Source organism: Arachis duranensis, chromosome 1 (genome assembly GCF_000817695.3).
Source record: "Arachis duranensis cultivar V14167 chromosome 1, aradu.V14167.gnm2.J7QH, whole genome shotgun sequence".
Lineage (NCBI taxonomy): Eukaryota > Viridiplantae > Streptophyta > Magnoliopsida > Fabales > Fabaceae > Arachis > Arachis duranensis.
The window spans coordinates 7,958,482-7,978,164 of NC_029772.3; the positions used below are offsets into that span (position 1 = coordinate 7,958,482).

The 19,683-nt window shown below is 34.2% G+C and overlaps 3 protein-coding genes across 3 annotated transcripts; all 3 read right to left on the reverse strand.

The window, feature by feature from the left end:
• Positions 1-3,603: 3,603 nt before the first annotated feature.
• On the reverse strand, positions 3,604-4,414 carry LOC107475219 (histone H2A.1-like). Its single transcript, XM_016094852.3, has 2 exons — positions 4,102-4,414; positions 3,604-4,017 (listed from the first exon to the last, which is right to left on the reverse strand). Exons 1-2 carry the CDS (start codon positions 4,342-4,344, stop codon positions 3,787-3,789), a joined length of 474 nt encoding a protein of 157 aa, XP_015950338.1. The 5' UTR covers positions 4,345-4,414; the 3' UTR covers positions 3,604-3,786.
• A 3,626-nt stretch (positions 4,415-8,040) lies between these two features.
• Positions 8,041-9,878, reverse strand: LOC107474196 (uncharacterized). Its single transcript, XM_016093801.3, has one exon. The coding sequence runs from the start codon at positions 9,190-9,192 to the stop codon at positions 8,206-8,208; it is 987 nt and encodes a 328-aa protein (XP_015949287.1). The 5' UTR covers positions 9,193-9,878; the 3' UTR covers positions 8,041-8,205.
• Positions 9,879-13,670: 3,792 nt separating this feature from the next.
• On the reverse strand, positions 13,671-18,960 carry LOC107474205 (uncharacterized). The gene is made up of 6 exons (XM_016093809.3): positions 18,359-18,960; positions 16,899-17,075; positions 16,268-16,393; positions 15,881-16,078; positions 15,343-15,507; positions 13,671-14,332 (listed from the first exon to the last, which is right to left on the reverse strand). The coding sequence occupies exons 1-6, from the start codon at positions 18,707-18,709 to the stop codon at positions 13,982-13,984; spliced, it is 1,368 nt and encodes a 455-aa protein (XP_015949295.1). The 5' UTR covers positions 18,710-18,960; the 3' UTR covers positions 13,671-13,981.
• Between the last annotated feature and the right edge of the window lie 723 nt (positions 18,961-19,683).

The following is a 19,683-nucleotide window of genomic DNA, read 5'->3' on the forward strand; positions in this document are numbered from 1 at the left end:
TTTGGGCCATCAAATCTTGGGCAAAGTATGGACTATCATATATTGCTGGAAAGCCCAGGATGTCTACTTTCCAACGCCGTTTAGAGCGCGCCAATTGGGCTTCTGTAGCTCCAGAAAATCCACTTCAAGTGCAGGGAGGTCAGAATCCAACAGCATCTGCAGTCCTTTTTAGTCTCTGAATCAGATTTTTGCTCAGGTCCCTCAATTTCAGCCAGAAAATACCTGAAATCACAGAAAAACACACAAACTCATAGTAAAGTCTAGAAAAGTGAATTTTAACTAAAAACTAATAAAAATATACTAAAAACTAACTAGATCATACTAAAAACATACTAAAAACAATGCCAAAAAGCGTACAAATTATCCGCTCATCATCGGGTCACGAGTCCGTGGGATGGACTTCAGGTTCTCATCGGTTGTGCCAGAACAGTGTCCACAATTCATCAGGGCAAAGAACTCGTGACTGGTGCATTAGCTTAGCCCAACACGCCTTCATCAGTGAGGGTTCATGCTTCTTAACGCCTTCTTCGTGCGTGGGGGTTGCCTCCACACGTTGCTCGAGGCCATCACTTTGATTGTCGTATCCAGAGCATTAAATGCACTTTTAAGTGTAATTTGAAAGCCAGCGGAAAGGTTTATTTTGCCCCTTAGCTTTCGCGCTTCTTCTTCGACGGTAACCACCTTTTCTTCCTTTTTACACTATTGTTTTTATCTCCCCGTCATTTTCCATTTCTTTTTTGCAACTGCTACCACCGTTACTGCCCCCATTTTCTTTGTCATTGTCGTTCCTTCTTCGCCTTCTTCATTGTTGTGGATTTCGCCTTTCCCCTTCAGTGCCGCCATTCTTCCTCTTCCAACTTTCTCTATTCATTATTACTGGTAAGTGATATTTCGTTTATGTTATTCTACTTTATTTCCAGCCATTGTTACACTGATTTATCCCTGGCTGTTACCTTTTGGATCTGAAACTAGCTTTGTTAGCTTTCAGGGGGGTTCCATAGGTTCCCTTTGGTGGTTAAGGCTAGAATGGTTTAGTGTAAAATAATTTTGGTTTAATTGTATAATAACTTAGTTTTGGATTAGAACCTTCTCCCAACCTCACAATTTAAGTGATGCCCCCACTATAGGTATGGCGCAGCGACCCTCTATGAATCGTTATGCTTGGTGTACTACCGATGTCATGAGCACATCCTCCATGGTAACCGCGGAGGAGTTACAAAAGCTCCGTGACTCAAGAGCACTGTGCGGAAGTGGCCCCGAAGAGGCAAATTACGAACTCTTGGTGTCGGGCCCCCATAAATGCGTCTGCCAACTTAACCTTGATGTTCTTTGCGTCCCTGACTAGATGTGGGTGTACAAACTCATGTTCACCACCCTCAGTGTCCGATTTCCTTTTTCTGCCTTTATCTTGGCTCTCTTAAACCAGTGTGATGTTGCTCCCTCGCAACTTCATCCGAACAGATGGGTTGTCATCCGGTGCTTTGAAATGGTTTGCGAGTACTTTGAGCTCCTGGCCACGGTCGAAGTCTTCCTATTCTTCTTCCTAATCACGAACCCTTCTCGATAGGGTAAGCATAAAAAGGGGTAGTTCTTTTTCTGGGCTGTGCAGAACTAGAGAATCTTCAACCTCTTTAAAGATTCTTTTCATGGTTTTAAAGAGGTTTTTTTCAAAGTATGGCCAGATCGAGGTCACCGTCCCTTCTGGCTTACCCTTGAAGGGGAGAGGCGTATTCCAATTTCTTGGAGCTTTGGTCTCGGCTCCAACTACCTGATCAAAATGACCTATGATGGTTTGGGTCGACAGAACCAGCAGATTGTCGATGTCTTGTTGGAAATATTTGGTTCCAATCCCCTTAATCCTCATCCCCTTATGGGTGACCGGAAAGCCAATCGGGATTACGCAGGTAAATTCATTATTCTTTCTGTTATTCTCTTGATGTCTCGATTTGTATACTGCTATTTTATTGGTGACCTAATTCTTAACTTGGTTTTATTCTGGTTTGTAGTTAGCATGGCTACCGGGATCACTTCACTCAGTCACTTGATGACTCACTTATTTCCTGGGGATGCGGGCACTCTGATTTCCCAACTCCTCAAGCCGAGATCCCTTAAGCCGACAAGCCGGAGGTTTAATCTCATCCTTTGCCTGGGCTACCTCCCAGCCACAGTGTTGGTGGTGAGGTTGACCATGGCAAAGCGCGGGGGTTGAACAATCTTCGGGTGCTTAGGATGAGGATCCAGAAGTGTTCATGATCCCCAACCCCAAGAAAAGGAAATCAAGCTCCAAGGTCCTTCTCAATTGGGGGAGATCTTCTCTTCCCCTAGGGTTGGCAGACCATGTTGGAGCTCAATTCTTCTATCAGTGCCTTATGAAAGTTTGCATTTTCTTGACATTTGAGGCACCTCTTCACATATTTGCTAGCGTATCATAGTGGACCAATAATAACCGGCTTTAACGAGTTTTCAGGCCAAAGACTTCCCTCCAATGTGGTGTCCATAACACTCTTCGTGTACCTCTTTTAAGATAGTCCATCTGTTCGGGTCGCAAGCACTTCAGCAGGGATTGATTGAGTCTTCTCTTATATAATTGACCTTGCACTGCTGTATAATTGGCGGCCTCTCTTCTTACGACCTTAGCTCCTTCCTTGTCTTCTGAAAGCTTGTCTTTCTCGAGAAACCGCTGAATTGGATCGATCCAGGATGGAGGTTTTCCTTGGCATTGAGCTACACATAGGGCCATCGATGGCTTCTTCACCGAGCCTTGGATAAGAAATCGGTTTTCCGTTCTAGCGTTGGTGCTAGTCAACTTCGATAAGAGGTCCACTCTATCGTTCCTTTTCCTGGGCACATGCTGGGCAATCACCTCTTCAAAGCCCTTGCATAATTATTTAATTTTTTCAAGTACTTTTGTAGTAGTGGGTCTCGAACTTGATATGTCCCGTTTACTTGGACCGTCACGACCTAGGAGTCACAATTGACTTTAAGCTTCGTTACTCCGACCTCTTTCACTAATATTAAGCCTCCAATCATGGTTTTATACTTTGTTTGATTATTAGAGACCGAGAATTTAAATTTGATGAACTGTTCATAAGTCACCCCCTCCAAGTTTTCTAATATGATCTCTACCCCGCTAAATGTTTGGTTAGACGTTCCGTCAACATGAAGCTTCTACCGTGTGCTCGAGGTCTCAGGAGGTTCGCCAGCCACCTCTACCAAGAAGTAGACCATTGTCTGAACTTTGATGGCATGATGTGGTTCATATTGAATATCATATACTAAGACAACTCTATCTTCCAAGCCGTCATTCTCCTCACTAGGTCAAATTTCTACAAAATCTGCTTGATCGCTTGGTCGATTCGCATTCTAATTGGATGCCTCTGAAAATATCGCCTTAGCTTTCAAATAAAACCAACAAAACACAAGAAAATTTTTTAACCTCGTGTACCTCACTTCTACTCCTTAGAATACCTTGCTTACGAAATACATGGGGCGGTGGCCAAGGCCTCCTCTGCTAGGTATAAGGGCTTAAGATATTTTAACCAGCCATTCATGCGTTTAGTTAACTTCAGTCATTCAACCAGCCACCACCGATGATATTTTAACTTTACACAAATAAAATATTAAAATATAAAATAGAATAAAATAGATTTGAACCAAAGTTAAGGACTTAAGGCTGGTTACCTGTAACTGAAAAAGCTACACCAAAAAAACAAACCCTAAAAACGATAATGTATTGTACAAAAGGAGCACCTAAACGGCTAAACCTAAATCCTAATATTTTTTTTTCTAATTACGAGAAGGAGACTTGGTGGCCGCAGATTTGTCTGCGGCAGCACCACCACTCTTCTTCGGCAACAAAACGGGGTTGATATTCGGCAACACGCCGCCGCTAGCGATGGTGACGCCTTGCAACAATTTCCCTAACTCATCGTCGTTTCTCACAGCCAGCAACACGTGCCTCGGATTGATCCTATTTTTCTTGTTATCCCTCGCAGCATTTCCAGCTAGTTCCAAAACCTAGATCAAAATTCGATAACAGATTCGTTTTCATTTCATCAATGTAAATGCTAATTCAATGCAGAATTGAAAAACCAAACGTACTTCGGCGGCGAGGTACTCGAGAACGGCGGCGAGATAGATCGGAGCTCCGGTGCCTAACCGCTGAGAGTAACGGCCGTTCTTCATGTACCTGGCAATGCGACCGACGGGGAATTGGAGGCCTGCTTTGGTGGACTTGGAAACGGCTTTCTTCTTCTGGCCTCCTCTTCTTCCGGCGGCGCCCTTGACAGTGGTGGTGGTGGTGGTAATTGTGGTTTCGGCGGTGACGGTGGCGGTTTCGTCCATTGTTGTGGTGTGATCCGAGAAAGAAGCAAAATGATTCGGTTTTGGAGGGAATGCAGAAGAAAATTGGAAACTATGCTTTTGGTTTTGAAGTTGTAAGTAGCGCTGAGAAGACTTGGTATTCGTAATAAATGCCACGTATCAACCATCGCATGGATTTCGTGGGAGCAAATCGGACGGTTGGGAATGACGATCCGGTTCGTGAGTTTCAGTTCCCGCCCACGGGTTTGATTAATTAATTAAGGTATTTAATAAATGGAAAAATATAGGGTACTAACATATTATCAGCCAACTTCTGCCAATTCTTATTTATATTTGTATTTTATGGAAGTGTGTTCGTAGATGTGTCTAGTAATTAATATATTTTAAATACATATATAAAAAGACACATCCAGAAAATATATCTATAAAGATACTTCTATTAAACACAGTTATAAAAAAAACATTTTTATTAGATACATCCACGAACACACTTTCATAAAACACAATTATAAATAAGAGTTGGCAGAAGTTGGCAGATATGTTGTTGGTAACGTAGCAGAACCGTAAATAAATCAATTGAGTTCTTTGCATATTTATTAGTAGAAAAGAAGAGATCAATTAAATTTAAATGTAAACCTTGATCGGAGACCAAAAAAAATGTAAACCTTAATCGTAAAATTGGGCAGTATTTAACAAAGTTTTGAAGTTTTCCAATATGGATGATCCCAATAGAAATGTCCATAGGGATTCTCTGTCCTGGCTGACGTGGGTTACAGTCAGAAATCCCACAGGTAATGGAAAGTATTATGACTTTTCTCGAAATTCAACCCTTTAACACTATTATTAAATAATTAATAATTAAGTTCAGTTCTATACAAAGGCCTCTATTTTCTAAACTTCTAAGGGTCAAATTTGTAAATGGATCTAAGGCTAAAATTTTTGCGTGTAGAAACAGGCTAGGTTTAATTCTTATTCTTAATAAGCTTGTTCTATCATGTAATTAATTAGTCTAAATTTAGTTATAGACTTTTTTTAAAATATTAAATCTGACTTGTTATTTATCTTAATCTATCTCGAACCTTGTTAAAAGGCCTGTTAAATTTAAAAAAATAAAAATATTTTTTTAATAAACATATTTATATGTAAAATATCATATTTAATATTTATAAGAATTTTTAAATTTTAAAATATTTAAAATATACAAAATTATTTATAATTAAATATAATAAATTTAATAAGATTAATTAATAAGTCTAAATCTAACTTATTAATATAATAAAATTTTTATAAAAGTCTAAGCATATGTGTCCTAACTGACCGTCTGATTTTTTTCTACCTCTACTTGAGACAAGACTACAAGAGGGTCAAGGTTAGCTCATGTTTCAACTTAATGTTAAACTTCTTTTGTTTGTTATTTCGTTTTCAATCTTCGACCCACTAATACTAATAAGCCCACTCAAATCCCGCTTTTTCCCATTCATACTTACTTTTAAACCTATTTTAGCCTATGGGCCAAAGGCCACAAACCCATGAGCCTATTAAGCCCATAAATGAAAAAGTCTGATGATATTGTTTACCTGCGTCTTTCTGAGTTATCAGTGATAATCGAATTAGATAGTAGATACGACTAAATTTGATTTCAATCAGCACTAAACCCATTAGATTACATTCGATATTTATATTTTTTTCATTTGAATTCGGTCTGATATTTTTTAAATATTGATAAATAATTAATAGTTAAAAACATCCTCCTAACATTTCTTTTATATATATATATGATTCACCAACCATATTTTTACATATTATATATTTATCATTGTTGAACCCAAAAGATAAATGAAACATTATTACATAATGAACCCAAATCAAGAAAGATATGAATGTTTGAAACTATTAAGTTTTACTGATAATTTTTTCGAATAAAAATTATTATATACTCACTAAAAATTAATTATTAAATTCATTTATATATTTCATATATTTTTAATATATTTTATATTCTAATTTTTAAACTTATCTATTTTTTAAATATTATTAAACTAATTTTTTAAAATAACGAAAATAAAATAACACAACATATATAAATAATAATTATTAATAAAAATAATGCATAAATACAATATATATTTTTTATTATTAATGAATAGTAAGATTGAATACTTTATTAAGAACTTTTTTTTTTAAAGTTAAGGATAAGACTCGAATCCAAAACTAGGGATGGCAATACTATCAAATCCATGGGTACCCACCCCACCCCTATCCGCTCGGGGCGGATAACGGAGGCGGTTTTTAGCGGGTCGGATTCTTATGAGGGGCAGGCCGGGGTCGGGTTTAGGTAATACCCGTCCCTACCCGCTCCGCTATATATAATATATATAATTTTAATATATAATATGTATAATATATGTAAAATAATTAGTAAATGATTAATAATATTGTATCATATTTAAATTTTTACTTTAATTTATGTTATGTATATGATGATGGTTATATAAATTTTAAAATTTAATTTTATTTATTAGATTTTAATAATTATAGGGGCGGAGCGGGTACCCGCAAGGACGGGTTAGGGTTCAACGTTTTACTACCCGTGGGTAAAAGTGGGACGGATTTTATGCAGGTTGTTGTACGGCGGGGCGGGGCGGAATCGAGTAAAGTAAAAACCCACCCCGTTGCCACCCCTACCCAAAACCTCTAAATAAAGAGAGAAGACTATATCATTTAAGATATAGCTCAGCATTTATTTGTCATTGAGATTAATAGAGTTTTGATTGTTGCATTTCCTTATGCTGGCAGCATATGAAAGACTATTTATCAGATGAGATACAAAATTTATTTTACGTGAATTTTATACTCAATTCAAAATTAAAATAGATTTTAGATTTATATTATTATATACATCTTTAGAAACATAATTTATTTTAATCTTTGATATTTTAAACAGAACATTTTAGTTTTAGATTAGTTTAATTGCTAATTTAGTCTTGTATTTAAAGATTCGTCAATGACATGTGAAAAAATGTAGTCTGTCACTGAACTAGACTTGCATTTGCATGACACTCCATATATGTTGAAGATATCATATGAATTAAAAAATCACAATTTCCTCAAATACCAATTCTACTCTTACATTACAACAATCATTCCTTCTATTTCATGTGCACTTATAAACCATTTTATAAAAAGTTTGTATCCCACCAAACAAATAATATCCCAGAGAGAGATATCTTAGTCAAACACATCATAAGTTCATAACATGTGTCACTTAGTATATATTCAATTATTCATACATCAATTGATCTCTTTTGTACCTAAATCAACTTTTTGTGATTGTCATCAACCCATTCTTCAAAAAATGATACACATCAATTCAAAATATTCTAATTGAAAAATACACACAAGAAAGTTAAGATATTCTTACTTCTACTTGAAAAATCATTTTTTACATCACATCAATCACACTTATCCTATCCCAAGTTTTCCTTATTTAAGTAATGTCAGTTATACAAAACTAGGTAACAAAGGCCACAAACAATTATTTTAAAAGATTTTCACCTAAATTGATCAAAAGAGAGAAAGAAGAGTTGGTGGCAAGAAAATAAAAGAACCCAAAAATGGTTAGGAATCTATAACAAAAAAAAAAAATTGAAATTTCATCTGAAAATCAAAGATAATAGACAACAGAATGTATGATTCCATAGAAACTTTCTTTGCTGAGATTATGAGATTCAAACCAATCAATACTAATTGATAAAACCAAGCAAACTGAGATCCTAAAACATCTGAACTCACTATGAACAATGAGAAATCAATGGTTGCAATGAAGGTAAAAATTTTATGATTCTACAAAGGAATGTGACACTAAAAAGTTACAAAAATCAACTAAGGAATGTAATCATTTTCAATCATTGGCCTTGTTCTAGTTCCCACAGCCAATGGTGCTTTAGTTCCACCAATTGATGCCATATGCAAAGTTTCATCGCTCTCAGCTGCAAATTCCAATTGCTGAATCCTCATGCTCCTCTTTGCTCTCTTAACTCTAACAATCAACAAACTCAATATGATGAACACAATGCACCCTCCAAACACAGATGCAACAATGATCCAAACCTTAGACATGTCCTTGTTCCCACCATGATGATGATTGTGTTCGTCGCCAAAGTTAGCGGCGACAGCAGCCGGTTCCGGTGAAGGTGCAATCTTGCTGCTCTCAACAACAATTGAGAAGTGCCCTTGTTCTGTTGTGAAACAAACATTTCCAGGTAACAAAATATCAAACTGAACTGAACCATGTAGATCAAAGAACACACATTTTGGAACCAAACCAATGGGAAATTTCTTCACATCCTTGAAGTTAATCAAAATTGAGTTATCAGAAGTAACTAAATTGAGTTCAGGCAAATCTTGACCTGTTAAATTGGCACCACTATAAGCTAAAAGGCCGAGAACTGGTGCCAAATATGAGTAACCAGGTAAAGGGTAAAAATTTTCAGATAAATTTCCCAAATTGTGGTAAACCAAGACAAGCCTTTTAACATAGGGTTGTTCAAGAACCCCAATTGGGATCTGAAATTCTTTGTAGGATTTGAAGCCTCTATTCCTCAAACTACCACTTCTTAGCCTCAATGCTGAGACACTAACCCCAGAGAGATTCTTGGGGACTTGTGCATCGTAGGGTGTCCCAGTTTTTGGCTTAATTAGTGCCTTAAAGGCACAATCTTGAAGAATTGCATCAAGGGTTCTTGGTGAAATTGTTGCTACATTGTTGCTGCTAGACGAATCATGAAGAACTTGAGGGGTTGAGAGTGGAATCAAGAGAAGGAATGAGAATGTGAAGAACACTGAAATGAAACTGGTTATGACCCTCATCAAGATCTCATTTCAGTTACAATTTTCACAATTGAACCAAAAACCCCAACCCCCAATGCTGGAATCTGAGCACTAAAATGTACCCTAAACAATGCCAATAATGATAATGAAAAAAGAAGAATCTGACATTGAAAGAAGAGCCAGAGAGCTAATACAAACAAAGGATGAAGCGAGGGAAGGGAAAAAGTTGAAAACTTTACAGTTTTACAGAGCAGAAAATGACCAAAGATTGGTTCAGCATTGTTGTCTTTATGCAGCAGGAAATGGTGGAAGAACAAGAACTCGCTCAGTTCAAGAACAGAGAGACAGAGAGAGAGAACAATAAAAATCAGATCTTTTTCAAGAGAAAAAGGTTGATTAATTGATTTGGTGAAATGGGTGATGGGAGAATGTTGAAATTCTGCTGTATTTGGGACTCAAGGAAGCATAGGAAGAAGGAAACAACAAAAAAGAGGCTCTGTTTGTTGCAGAAGATGTTTTTGAAGGAAATTGGTAAAAAATGAGAATTAAGAAAATGAAAATGGGATGAAAAAGGAAACGAATAAAAACAAATTGGGAAAAAAAAATAATATTCAGCTTAGATTGAGGAGGGGATTTAGTTGGAAGAGTGAGGACTGAGAAGTGAAGGGTGAAGAGTGAGGAAGTGACTTTGATGCCAAAATAGTGTCATGCACACAAAACATTAAGTACATAGCATAATTAAGCATGTTCCTGTCTTCTGCTGTTTTTGTTTTTGTGTTGGGTTCATTTTCATTGCATTATTATTTATTTCTTTATAAGTTATTCGGTGGGATTAGGAACTATTCTTAGGGATATTTGGAAGAGGTAATCATAACAAAATAACCAAAAAGATTATGAATTTAATTTTCAATATTGTTATTGCAAGCGTCCATATTAATTTATTTTTTACATTTTTTACTATTAGTATTATTTAATATATAAAATAGTTATAAATATAATATTAGTTAAGATAATAATTTTTTAATTTTAAATTATTATTGAATTTTGAATTTAGTAATTATTATTATTTTTGCAAAGTGTTTTATTATTGTATTAATTTTAATATACTAATAGTGTAAAATATTTTACATAATCATTCAATCGCATTTATTTTTTTAGATAATTATTTATGTAGCCAATATAAAAAATAATCATTTTTTCTGTTGTGATATTACATAATTAAACGTACGTATAAAATTATTTTACACCGACAAAGCATTAAAATTAAATATTTATTTTTATTATATAATACTTTGAGAGAGATCATATGAAAAATCAGATATATGCATGAAAGAGACAATTCATTCAATCCTCTTTATTAAATAGATTCAGATTAAGGATATGTTCATTTATAGAAATTGCTGAAGATTACAACTCTATTAATGCTTTCAAGGCTTATTATTTTTTGTTCTTTAACGATATCTTGTTCTCTCATTTATTAATGTATCTAGCATGTATTAGTCATCATATTTAAGTAATCTTATCTCTGTTTTTCTTTTTTTCTTTTTTTTTTAACCTTTCATAACTTTTTTTTTTTTAATAAAGTTTTGACTTTTTATATTTATAAAATTTTTGTGTGGATTTGGAGCATGAAATATACGCCTATTGAATGAATATTATCTAGCATAATTAATTTTTCAAAATAGTCGAACTGAGTAGGAGTAACTGAGAATATCTTATTCATGGTGTAATTAATTGAATTGATTAATGTTTTTGACAAGCTATGAAAAATATTTGTAGTAGGGACATACTAGGATCTCCTAAAGAAATCTCTGTTAGTATTTGAAATGATTGATTCTAAAAACGGATTTGCTTTGAGTTTAAGTTGGTTACAACTTACAAGTTAAATCTTTATATGAAAACAAAATTTGATTTGATTTCAAAATCAATTCTTATATTTCAAAATACATTTTTTAAAGAGTATATTTAAAATACCTTAAATTACTTTGTATTTAAAATTATTAAAATAAAAAATATTTGTATTTCTTTAGGTTTGTATTTAAATTTTAAAATCAAATTAATTATTAACCAATCCATTTTTATGAGATTTCAAAGTCATCAAAGCCCACTAGAATTTTAGGTGATTAATCATTACTCATTTTCAAGACTCAAAAAATACAAGATTTAATTTTCAAATTAAACCCATTTCCAGTTTGCATTGATTTCAAACACGCACTCAAAGAAAAGTGAGTAATACAGTATTGGGAAAGTTATTGCAAATTAGGGTTCAGGGATCACTAGACAAGAGGTGGTACTAGAAACTAGAAAGCATGTGCCTTCATAAAGATGGAATTAGCTGGTCCTAATTGCAACTGTAATTTAATGGCAGGCAGATTAGTCAATGCCACAACTACCAGCTTAGCTGGGTTCTTGAAGGTGGGATATTGGGCCTGAAATACAAAAATATTAAAAAAAAAGTCAACACACTAGGTGGAGCAAATAGAAATCAAAAGCTATAAGTATAACTGAAAATATAAATTTACTAACAACTGAAGAAGGTAAAGCAATCCCTAATCATCTTTGGCATTGTCATCAACAATTAAAGAACGAACCCACATCCATTCGTCAGAGACCACAAAAGACCTGTTGGTGATTTCCACGACACCTAAGCCTTTATTGTTGAATACTCGATTATTCCTTTCCAACCAAATTGCCCAAATTATAACAAAAAATCCAATCAACCACATTTTCCTCTCATCCTTTCTCTGCGCAGCAGCCAACTCTAAAAGTATTGCTTTAGTGTATCTGGTACTGTCCATTCTCTTCCTTCTCTTTCAAGAGCGTATAGCCAAGCACTCCACACCTGCCAAGTGATCTCACACCTAAGAAACAGATAAAAAGCAGACTCAACAACCTTACAGCATAAAGCACACGAATTATCAAGCTGGTTAATGACACCTAATCTGTAAAGTCTTTCTTTAGTATTTATCCTCTCAACCAAGACAAACAAAGAAAAATAACAGATAAATTAATTATTATATATTGTGTATATTTTAGATATTTAATAGATTTTTAGAAAAATAATTAACTATTAAAATAATTAAATTTTTATAAACATACAAAATTAGTTATTATTACGAAATTTTATTGTATTTATGCATAAATAGCTAATTAATGAGTGATTTTTTATATCTCTTGAATATGTTTAATAAAATACTATATAAGTGTACTCACATCTAACAAGAGAATAATTCTTAAAAATTTAGCTCCAGAGTAAATTAAAAGTATTCTAGATTAACATTTTTTTATTAAATATTAATACAACACATAATAAATGAGAAACACCTAACAATATTTTGGAAATTTATCTGATGAAGAGTAAAATTAAATAAAGAATTAATATTTTTACTAAATTTATAAAAAAATATGTACATTGCACATGGTCTTTTAATTTTTTGATAACATTTTTTCTTATAAAAAAACGATCTTTACTTATTAGAAAACATTTTTTACCGTAATATTATCCTAGTATTTTCTTTTAAGTGGCCATAGAAGGAAGAAAGTAGGTCACAAAAGTGAAACTGCTACAGTGTGTCGCTTAATAATAAGCCTAAACTATGCAATGCATGGCAATTGTGATCCTAACTGTTTTATTTATGCTGAGTTGTCATTGTTTTAAGGCTCCTCTTTATTTTCACATACAAATTTTTATAATGTCAAGATTCTCTATAACTGTGTCGGCTTGCATCAACAAGCTACACCATTGAGAAATCAGGTTTCCTTCTTTTTTGCATATTCTCCAAAAAAATTATATCTCATTTGGTGAAAGTTCAAACTTCAAACACCTATAATAATTTGCATCTTCCGTGGGTTGTCTTAACTGAAATAGATGGTACCTTAAGAACTCCTTCAACATCATCCACGTACGAAGGAACACAAAGTAAAAAATCACTAGCTTAGTTACAGAAAAGAAAATAGCTGTTTAATTATAGAATAATGCTACACATCCAAATCTTTTTATAAATCAAGTCTAACCAAATTAAACAAGAAGACTTAAATGCATAACATTATTATTGATATTAGACCAATTTGATTGAATTTGATCAACAAAAAGACTTGGATGCATAACATTATTTTTAATTATATTCACCAACCCGGGAACACAAAATATCAATACAAAATAGTAAGATATATTGGTAATAATATACATATAGTATTTTATTATTAATATATATATTATTCTCTTGCTAGATGTGAGTATTTTATTAATGAACATATAGTATTTTATTAATTATATATATATTGCCACTCAATTCACTGTGTTTTGGTTATGCATATTCCAGCTCATTGGTCCCTTACCAACTGCATTTTAATTCTTGAATGAATGAATGGGGCATGGAAATGATCCTATGCGGATCCCACAGGGGCCACAACACATTCAAGTACAGAGATATATATTCATGTATACCAAGGTCAGTGTATGAAGTAAAAATAAATGCAAATAATAAATCTCATCATGTATACACTATACACCAAGATGCACAAACATGAAATTGATACATTATACTCGTAAAAAACACTGCTCAGAATTGGATATACAGAAACACTTTCAGGGCAAACTGATAAAACACTGCTATACAAGCACTTGCTAATTTAGAACAAATAAAATAACTTTTTTTTCTTTTTCTTTTTAAGTTGCACATTATAAGGTATAAAGTTACATCATCGGAACGTCCCCCCAAAGATACATATATTGTAATAGTGGTGCATATAAATGATAACAAATCAAAGAAGCATTTTCCAAAAAAGAAAAAAGGTGCATAACCACAATAATAGAAGAATTTCATTGTCAATTTGGATCCTTTCCTGTGATTGAGGAAATACTTTTAATCACCTCAGAACTTTTGGAGCCCTTTATAGTAGCTTCTGAAATCTTCGCATCCTTTACAGAGATTGACGAGATGCCTCTTGCCAATTCTGAACTCATGCTGATGTTGGTGTCTGAAGGCACTGGGGGTAAGTTCAGAGGGTTAACTTCAGTAACTTCCTCATTGCTCTCATCAAAGTAGACAACATCCTGCATAGTGAGTTGGTGATATTCAACAACCTCCCTTAGAAAACGATTCTCTCGGGCATAAACGGAGTTATCATGGGCCAAGCGAGCTTTTTCAGCCAGAAGAGTTTCAAGTTGAAGTCGTATCTGAAACATAAATGTGATCATGAACATGGAGAAAACTTTCCCAAATGAGAGTATACGATCCATAACATGCAATGGAATTCACCAGTTAAAACACCAGCTAGTATTTAATATTTACATATGCTGTCTACAGACACAGTTTACTGTAAACTGCAATGGCATTGTTTGATCCACATAGACAACCCCACTTATTGAAGAAAATTGTAATTTTATACTTCTATTGGTGTAAGAACCTGATCAGGGAAGACCTCATTTGAATAAATCAATTTGGTACGTTACTTGGTTCCCTGTTCATCATGTATTTAGAGGATGTAGAACAAGTGGGGAAAGTCCTTTATATAAAAATAGAAGATATATAAAAGACATAGGAGATTAATTGGATTCTGACATACTTAGTTGATACATCAGGACTATTAAAGTATTTATCCAGAGAGTCAGCTCAAGCTTCAAAAGAATAACCAATTTCACTAAGATATTCAGTTCCACTCAGTAACATCATTGCCCCACCTAACTCTATCTGACCTTTTGCTGCAATCATTTTGATTCTTCCCAATTTGTGCACATTAAGTATCACAATATACAGCTGTCAAGACACGGGTCCAGCAGAAATCTGACCTAAACTTAACCGAAATTTAAATCAAGAGAGAAGTACACATTTCCATTTTAATTTTTTTTATAAGCTCATAAAAATTTGTAGTTAGTCTAACAAAAGAAGCCAATATCACCCAGAAATAATTCTAGAAGTGAAAACAGAAAAATATGCAAAGTGCTAAAGAAGCACTCTAAGTTAGTCATAAAGTATAAAAAACACCACCCAGTGTATGAGGCTCTCCCCATTATGAGGTTTGAAGAAGATTACATATAAGAAGTGTTATCCTCATGGCTCAAGCAGGGGATTAGAGAGTTTGGTACTAGGTAGAAAACATCATATCCATATAAGCATATTGTAAATGGTAACTAAAGCCGCACACATAAATCGAGTGGGAATTTGTGAAATGAAAATAAATGTATACCAAATCATCATCGTCATGGTTGTCTCCTCTTTCACGGTTCTCACGGAGGATTTTATTTTCTTCTTCAAGCTGGGCACATCGATCCTTTGCAAAAGCTAGATCAGCTTTCACGGTCTTCAACTCCCGAAGAAGCAGTTTTGCTTTGGCAGCCATTGCCATTGCAACCTGTGAAAAAAATCAAAAGGCAAAAAATGCATCCAGTTCAGAAGATTAAAATAATTGTAGAAGCTCATCATGCCTTGTGAAGATACCAAACTGGTACTATGCTGAGAACCTGGGAACGATTTGACATATACATCCACATTTCTTGTTGAAAAACTAATATACATTTCTCATACACATGATATTTACATTACAATAACTATAAGTATGCATTATGGTTTAGAGAATAACATAGGAAAGAATGAAAGGGGCATCAAATTTAGAGAGTAAACAACTAGGAGATGGAATCTTAAGTTCTTAACTTTAGATTCCACAACTCCTAACCCCACAAATACTTTTACCACATCAAAAAGTGATACAGTTGTTGCCACCTTACGTCGCGAGAAGCCTTCAATTGAAGTTCTTGGTTTGTTTCCATTGGTGACATCTGGGTCTGCAACTGGGGTTGCTGAAGCTTAGAAGAATGGTTTGTTTCCTGATCCTGTCCTACAGAATTGCCAGGCTTTTTCCTGATATGCTTACGAGTTTCCTGAATGATATCTGAAGTCCGATTCTCAACTTTTGTAAAACCCTCCTGCAAATATAAATTAGGACTAATAAGTTCACAAAGAATATCCTTAAAAGAAATGAGGGCCTCTTTTTATTTATATTCAGCATCATGAACACACTCATTAGGAGGATATAATCTCATGTTTATACTTTATACTCACGTTACAAGAAAAGATAATCCATTAGAAAAAAAATGTCCATATTGAAACCTCACCTCCAGAGATTTACCAATGGTGCCACCAATCTGAGTAAGAGAAGATGTGATAGCATCCAATCCCTTGAAAAATGTTGGCCCATCCCTTTTGAGATTACTTTCCTCCAAGTGATTTGAATTTTGGAACTACAATGACGACGAAAATAGTATCAATCTTACATTTCAAATAGTAAATACTTTACTAATTACTAGTCCAATGCAAAGATTATAAAAATAATTCAATTTCAAAAATGGCGTAGATCCCTCTTCAGTGATGTACCAATAGTTATTGGATTTACCATTTTTAGACATACGTACTGCTTAGACAGTTTTGAAGCTTTTTTCTCCATGCACTCTGAAACCAAACCTCTAGTGGTCTAAATTCTAATATATCTCATCACAAGCAAGATATGGATCGTTTCCAAATGCAATGCACCTATGTTTCATGAACAACTACAACTACATGTTCATAACTAGAACTACAAAAAACATTTTTTCCCAGCTTAATATACAAAGTGATGACATAGTTTAATCCATATAGCTAATTCCCACCTAGTGCAGAAAAGGCCTAGTCAAAGCTGCAGTAGTATAAAATATAAACCAGGATCCATAATGAGGAGTTATCTTGCCCCTAGTGTAATTCAAAGCACACCTTTCCCCGAGACGCTATGCCAGGAACTTGTGACCTTGTCGCCCCTGGTGCTTCAGATTGTGGAGTTATGTTATCATCATCAATAATTGATTTGGCTTTCCTGGCCAGAGCACCCCAAAATCCATTCTTGGACTCATTCAGGTTCTTCATGGAAGTATATTCATAGGCTCTTGCCTCCTATATTTACAAATAAATACCATTTTGAATAATCAGAATGGTGCGCTCAAAAGAATGCGAGTTTAAGAGAAGCAAAGAGAATGTAAGCATATGCTAAACAAGCATCTTCAATCTTCAATGCGTTGATATAACACATCCAAAACAACAGAAAATGCATAATATTTTCAGTAGATCTACCGTTATTTTCATCTGCTTTTTGAGCATGACAAGCTTGGAACTATAATTATGTGGGCATCATCAAAGCAACTAAACAGCAGGCAGAAGCTTTAACATGTAGACTAATATCTAAATGGAAGAGGTCATCAAATGTATTACAGACATCAACAATCATAGTAGAAAAATACAGACATAAACAAAAATATTACACTCTAAAAGACCAGACATTGCTGGTAATAAAGTCTTTTAAGGAGTCAAAATAACAGAGTTCATATCCACAGTCCACTGCACTTTAACTTATCTCCTCCAGGTCCACATTGCCACTAGTTCAATTCCATATACTCCCAATGCCTTAATGCTCCCACAAAAATTTACTAAGAAAAGAATAAAAATAAAGAACAAGTAAATCTATAAAGTTTCATATGAATCATACAATGGCTCAAGTCACAAGGACAACACGGATCCATCCTACAACCAATACCTCTTCCATTACGTGGCCCCTTGTTGCTCTAATGCACTTGCACAGACCTACAGTGTTCCATTAACAATTATGGCCGGCATACAAAGATTTGCTAATCTATTTATTCAGAGTTTCAGGCAAGCTTTCTTATTTCTAATCCAGAGGTTTCAGTCACTGAATCTTCATTTACTAGCAGGATATTTTTCTTTCTTCACTTACAATCCTAAATCAGTTCTATCCTTAGTCAACTAGAGTTCAACTAACCTGGTCAAGCTAAGTAGGACTTCTATAGATAAAACTCCTCCAGCTAGTAAATACAAGACTTGAATAGACTTTATCAAAGTGAAAAAGCACTCACCTTTTTTGAAATTGAAGCCTACTATTTGACTATTTCTCTCTCAATTTTATCTCTTTCTTATTGGCCATTTTCTTCTCTTTCTAAGTTCCATCTCTCCCAATAAAAACATCGAATCCTATCTCATAGCTAAATTACACTACAAAATAAAATTTAGGAATACAAGCAGAATAAAAGGCAGTAATTATTATTAATTAAACTCTGCAGACTACATCCACTGAACATCGATGTAATTCATAAGAATAATAATAATTTGCAATCGAAAAAAAAAAGTAAAAAGCAGAAAAAAAATGATAATAATCAAAGAGAAACCTTATATTGGGAGGGAGCAGTGGTGGTACTATATTGATGTTGAGAATTGGAAGAAGCGTTGACGCTATTGTTGTTGCTGTTGTTGCTTTTAGGTGAGAAATTGGAGTGACCGTACACAGAAGAAAGCGAGGAATCGCGTCGCGCCGAAGAAGCCCTAATCGCTTTCGCGGCGAGAGAAGAGGGAGAGGAGGTAAAGGCAGCGGCATCGATGTCGTTTTGGTCAGAAGTAGAAGAAGCAGAAGAGTATGAAGGTGAGCGTGGCTGCGGTGGGTTACGAAACGAGTCGTCGTCGAACTCGAAGGTTGAAGAAGGCTTCGAAAACCCTTGCTGTGGTCTCCTCCTATACGCCATCGATATGGATTGGATTGTCGTTTAATGAGTTGGATCGTCGTTTAGGGGTAGAAGTAAGCGGTAACAGTAGAAGAAGGAAGCTGTTGTTGAAGCTCTCGTTCAAGTAGCGGGTTCTAGAAGGTTCCGATTGGTCAACTCGGTGGAGGTTGAGGTTGAGGTGCAGCACCAAATCCAGATCCCATGGTGTCGATGAAGAAAATGTAAGTTGCAAAAACAGCAGCAGCACCAGCTTCGCTGGTTCGGACTTGAGAGTTGAGATCCTTTTTTCTTACCAATTTCTTTTTATTAATTAATTTTTTTTTGACAGCAAAAAAAAAATTAATTCTTAATTTTTTTTATCTTTTTATTTTGTGTAATAATGAATTTATAATTCTTTTAAAATTTAATGAAATTAGTACTAGTCAACCATGAATAATGAGAATGCATTGAGTTTTGTGCATTTAGTAGTCAGACAAAGCTTTTATGATAGATTTTTAAAATTCTGTATGATGAGGCGGAATGTAAAATTATTTGGTTGAGATTACAATAATTAATTGATCAAAATACTGATTATGTTTAGACTTTAGAGTTGTAGATATTTAGGTAAATTATATACAATTTTATTTATACATAATTAATTATTTATAGTTGGGTAATATTGTCGTGAAAAATTATCAATATTATATATTTATGTTGTCAACTTTTCTAATGATAACACCAATAATAATAATAATAATAATAATAATAATAATAATAATAATAATAATAATAATAATAATAATAAGTCAATAACAATAAAATATGCATGCATTTTATAAAAAAAGAATTTCATTTGAAATCGTTAAAGCAAAACGTAATACAAAAAAAAAATGGAGGAAATCAAGTATATGTGATTTTTTTGTGATGTTAAGTACTTTTTTTTTCGTTGCCTCTAAAAGATAATTGACAACTCCAATAATCTAAGTATTATTCGGATTCTACACTAATAAATTGTC

Coding starts and splice junctions, on each gene's coding strand:
- LOC107475219 (XM_016094852.3), bottom strand. CDS start 4,344: ATGGACGAAACCGCCACCGTCACCGCCGAAACCACAATTACCACCACC. Junction 4,018..4,101: donor TCGAGTACCTCGCCGCCGAA/GTACGTTTGGTT, acceptor ATTTTGATCTAG/GTTTTGGAACTAGCTGGAAA.
- LOC107474196 (XM_016093801.3), bottom strand. CDS start 9,192: ATGAGGGTCATAACCAGTTTCATTTCAGTGTTCTTCACATTCTCATTC.
- LOC107474205 (XM_016093809.3), bottom strand. CDS start 18,709: ATGGCGTATAGGAGGAGACCACAGCAAGGGTTTTCGAAGCCTTCTTCA. Junction 15,508..15,880: donor AATTGAAGGCTTCTCGCGAC/GTAAGGTGGCAA, acceptor TTTTTTTCACAG/GTTGCAATGGCAATGGCTGC. Junction 14,333..15,342: donor ACCATGACGATGATGATTTG/GTATACATTTAT, acceptor TTTATGTTTCAG/ATACGACTTCAACTTGAAAC.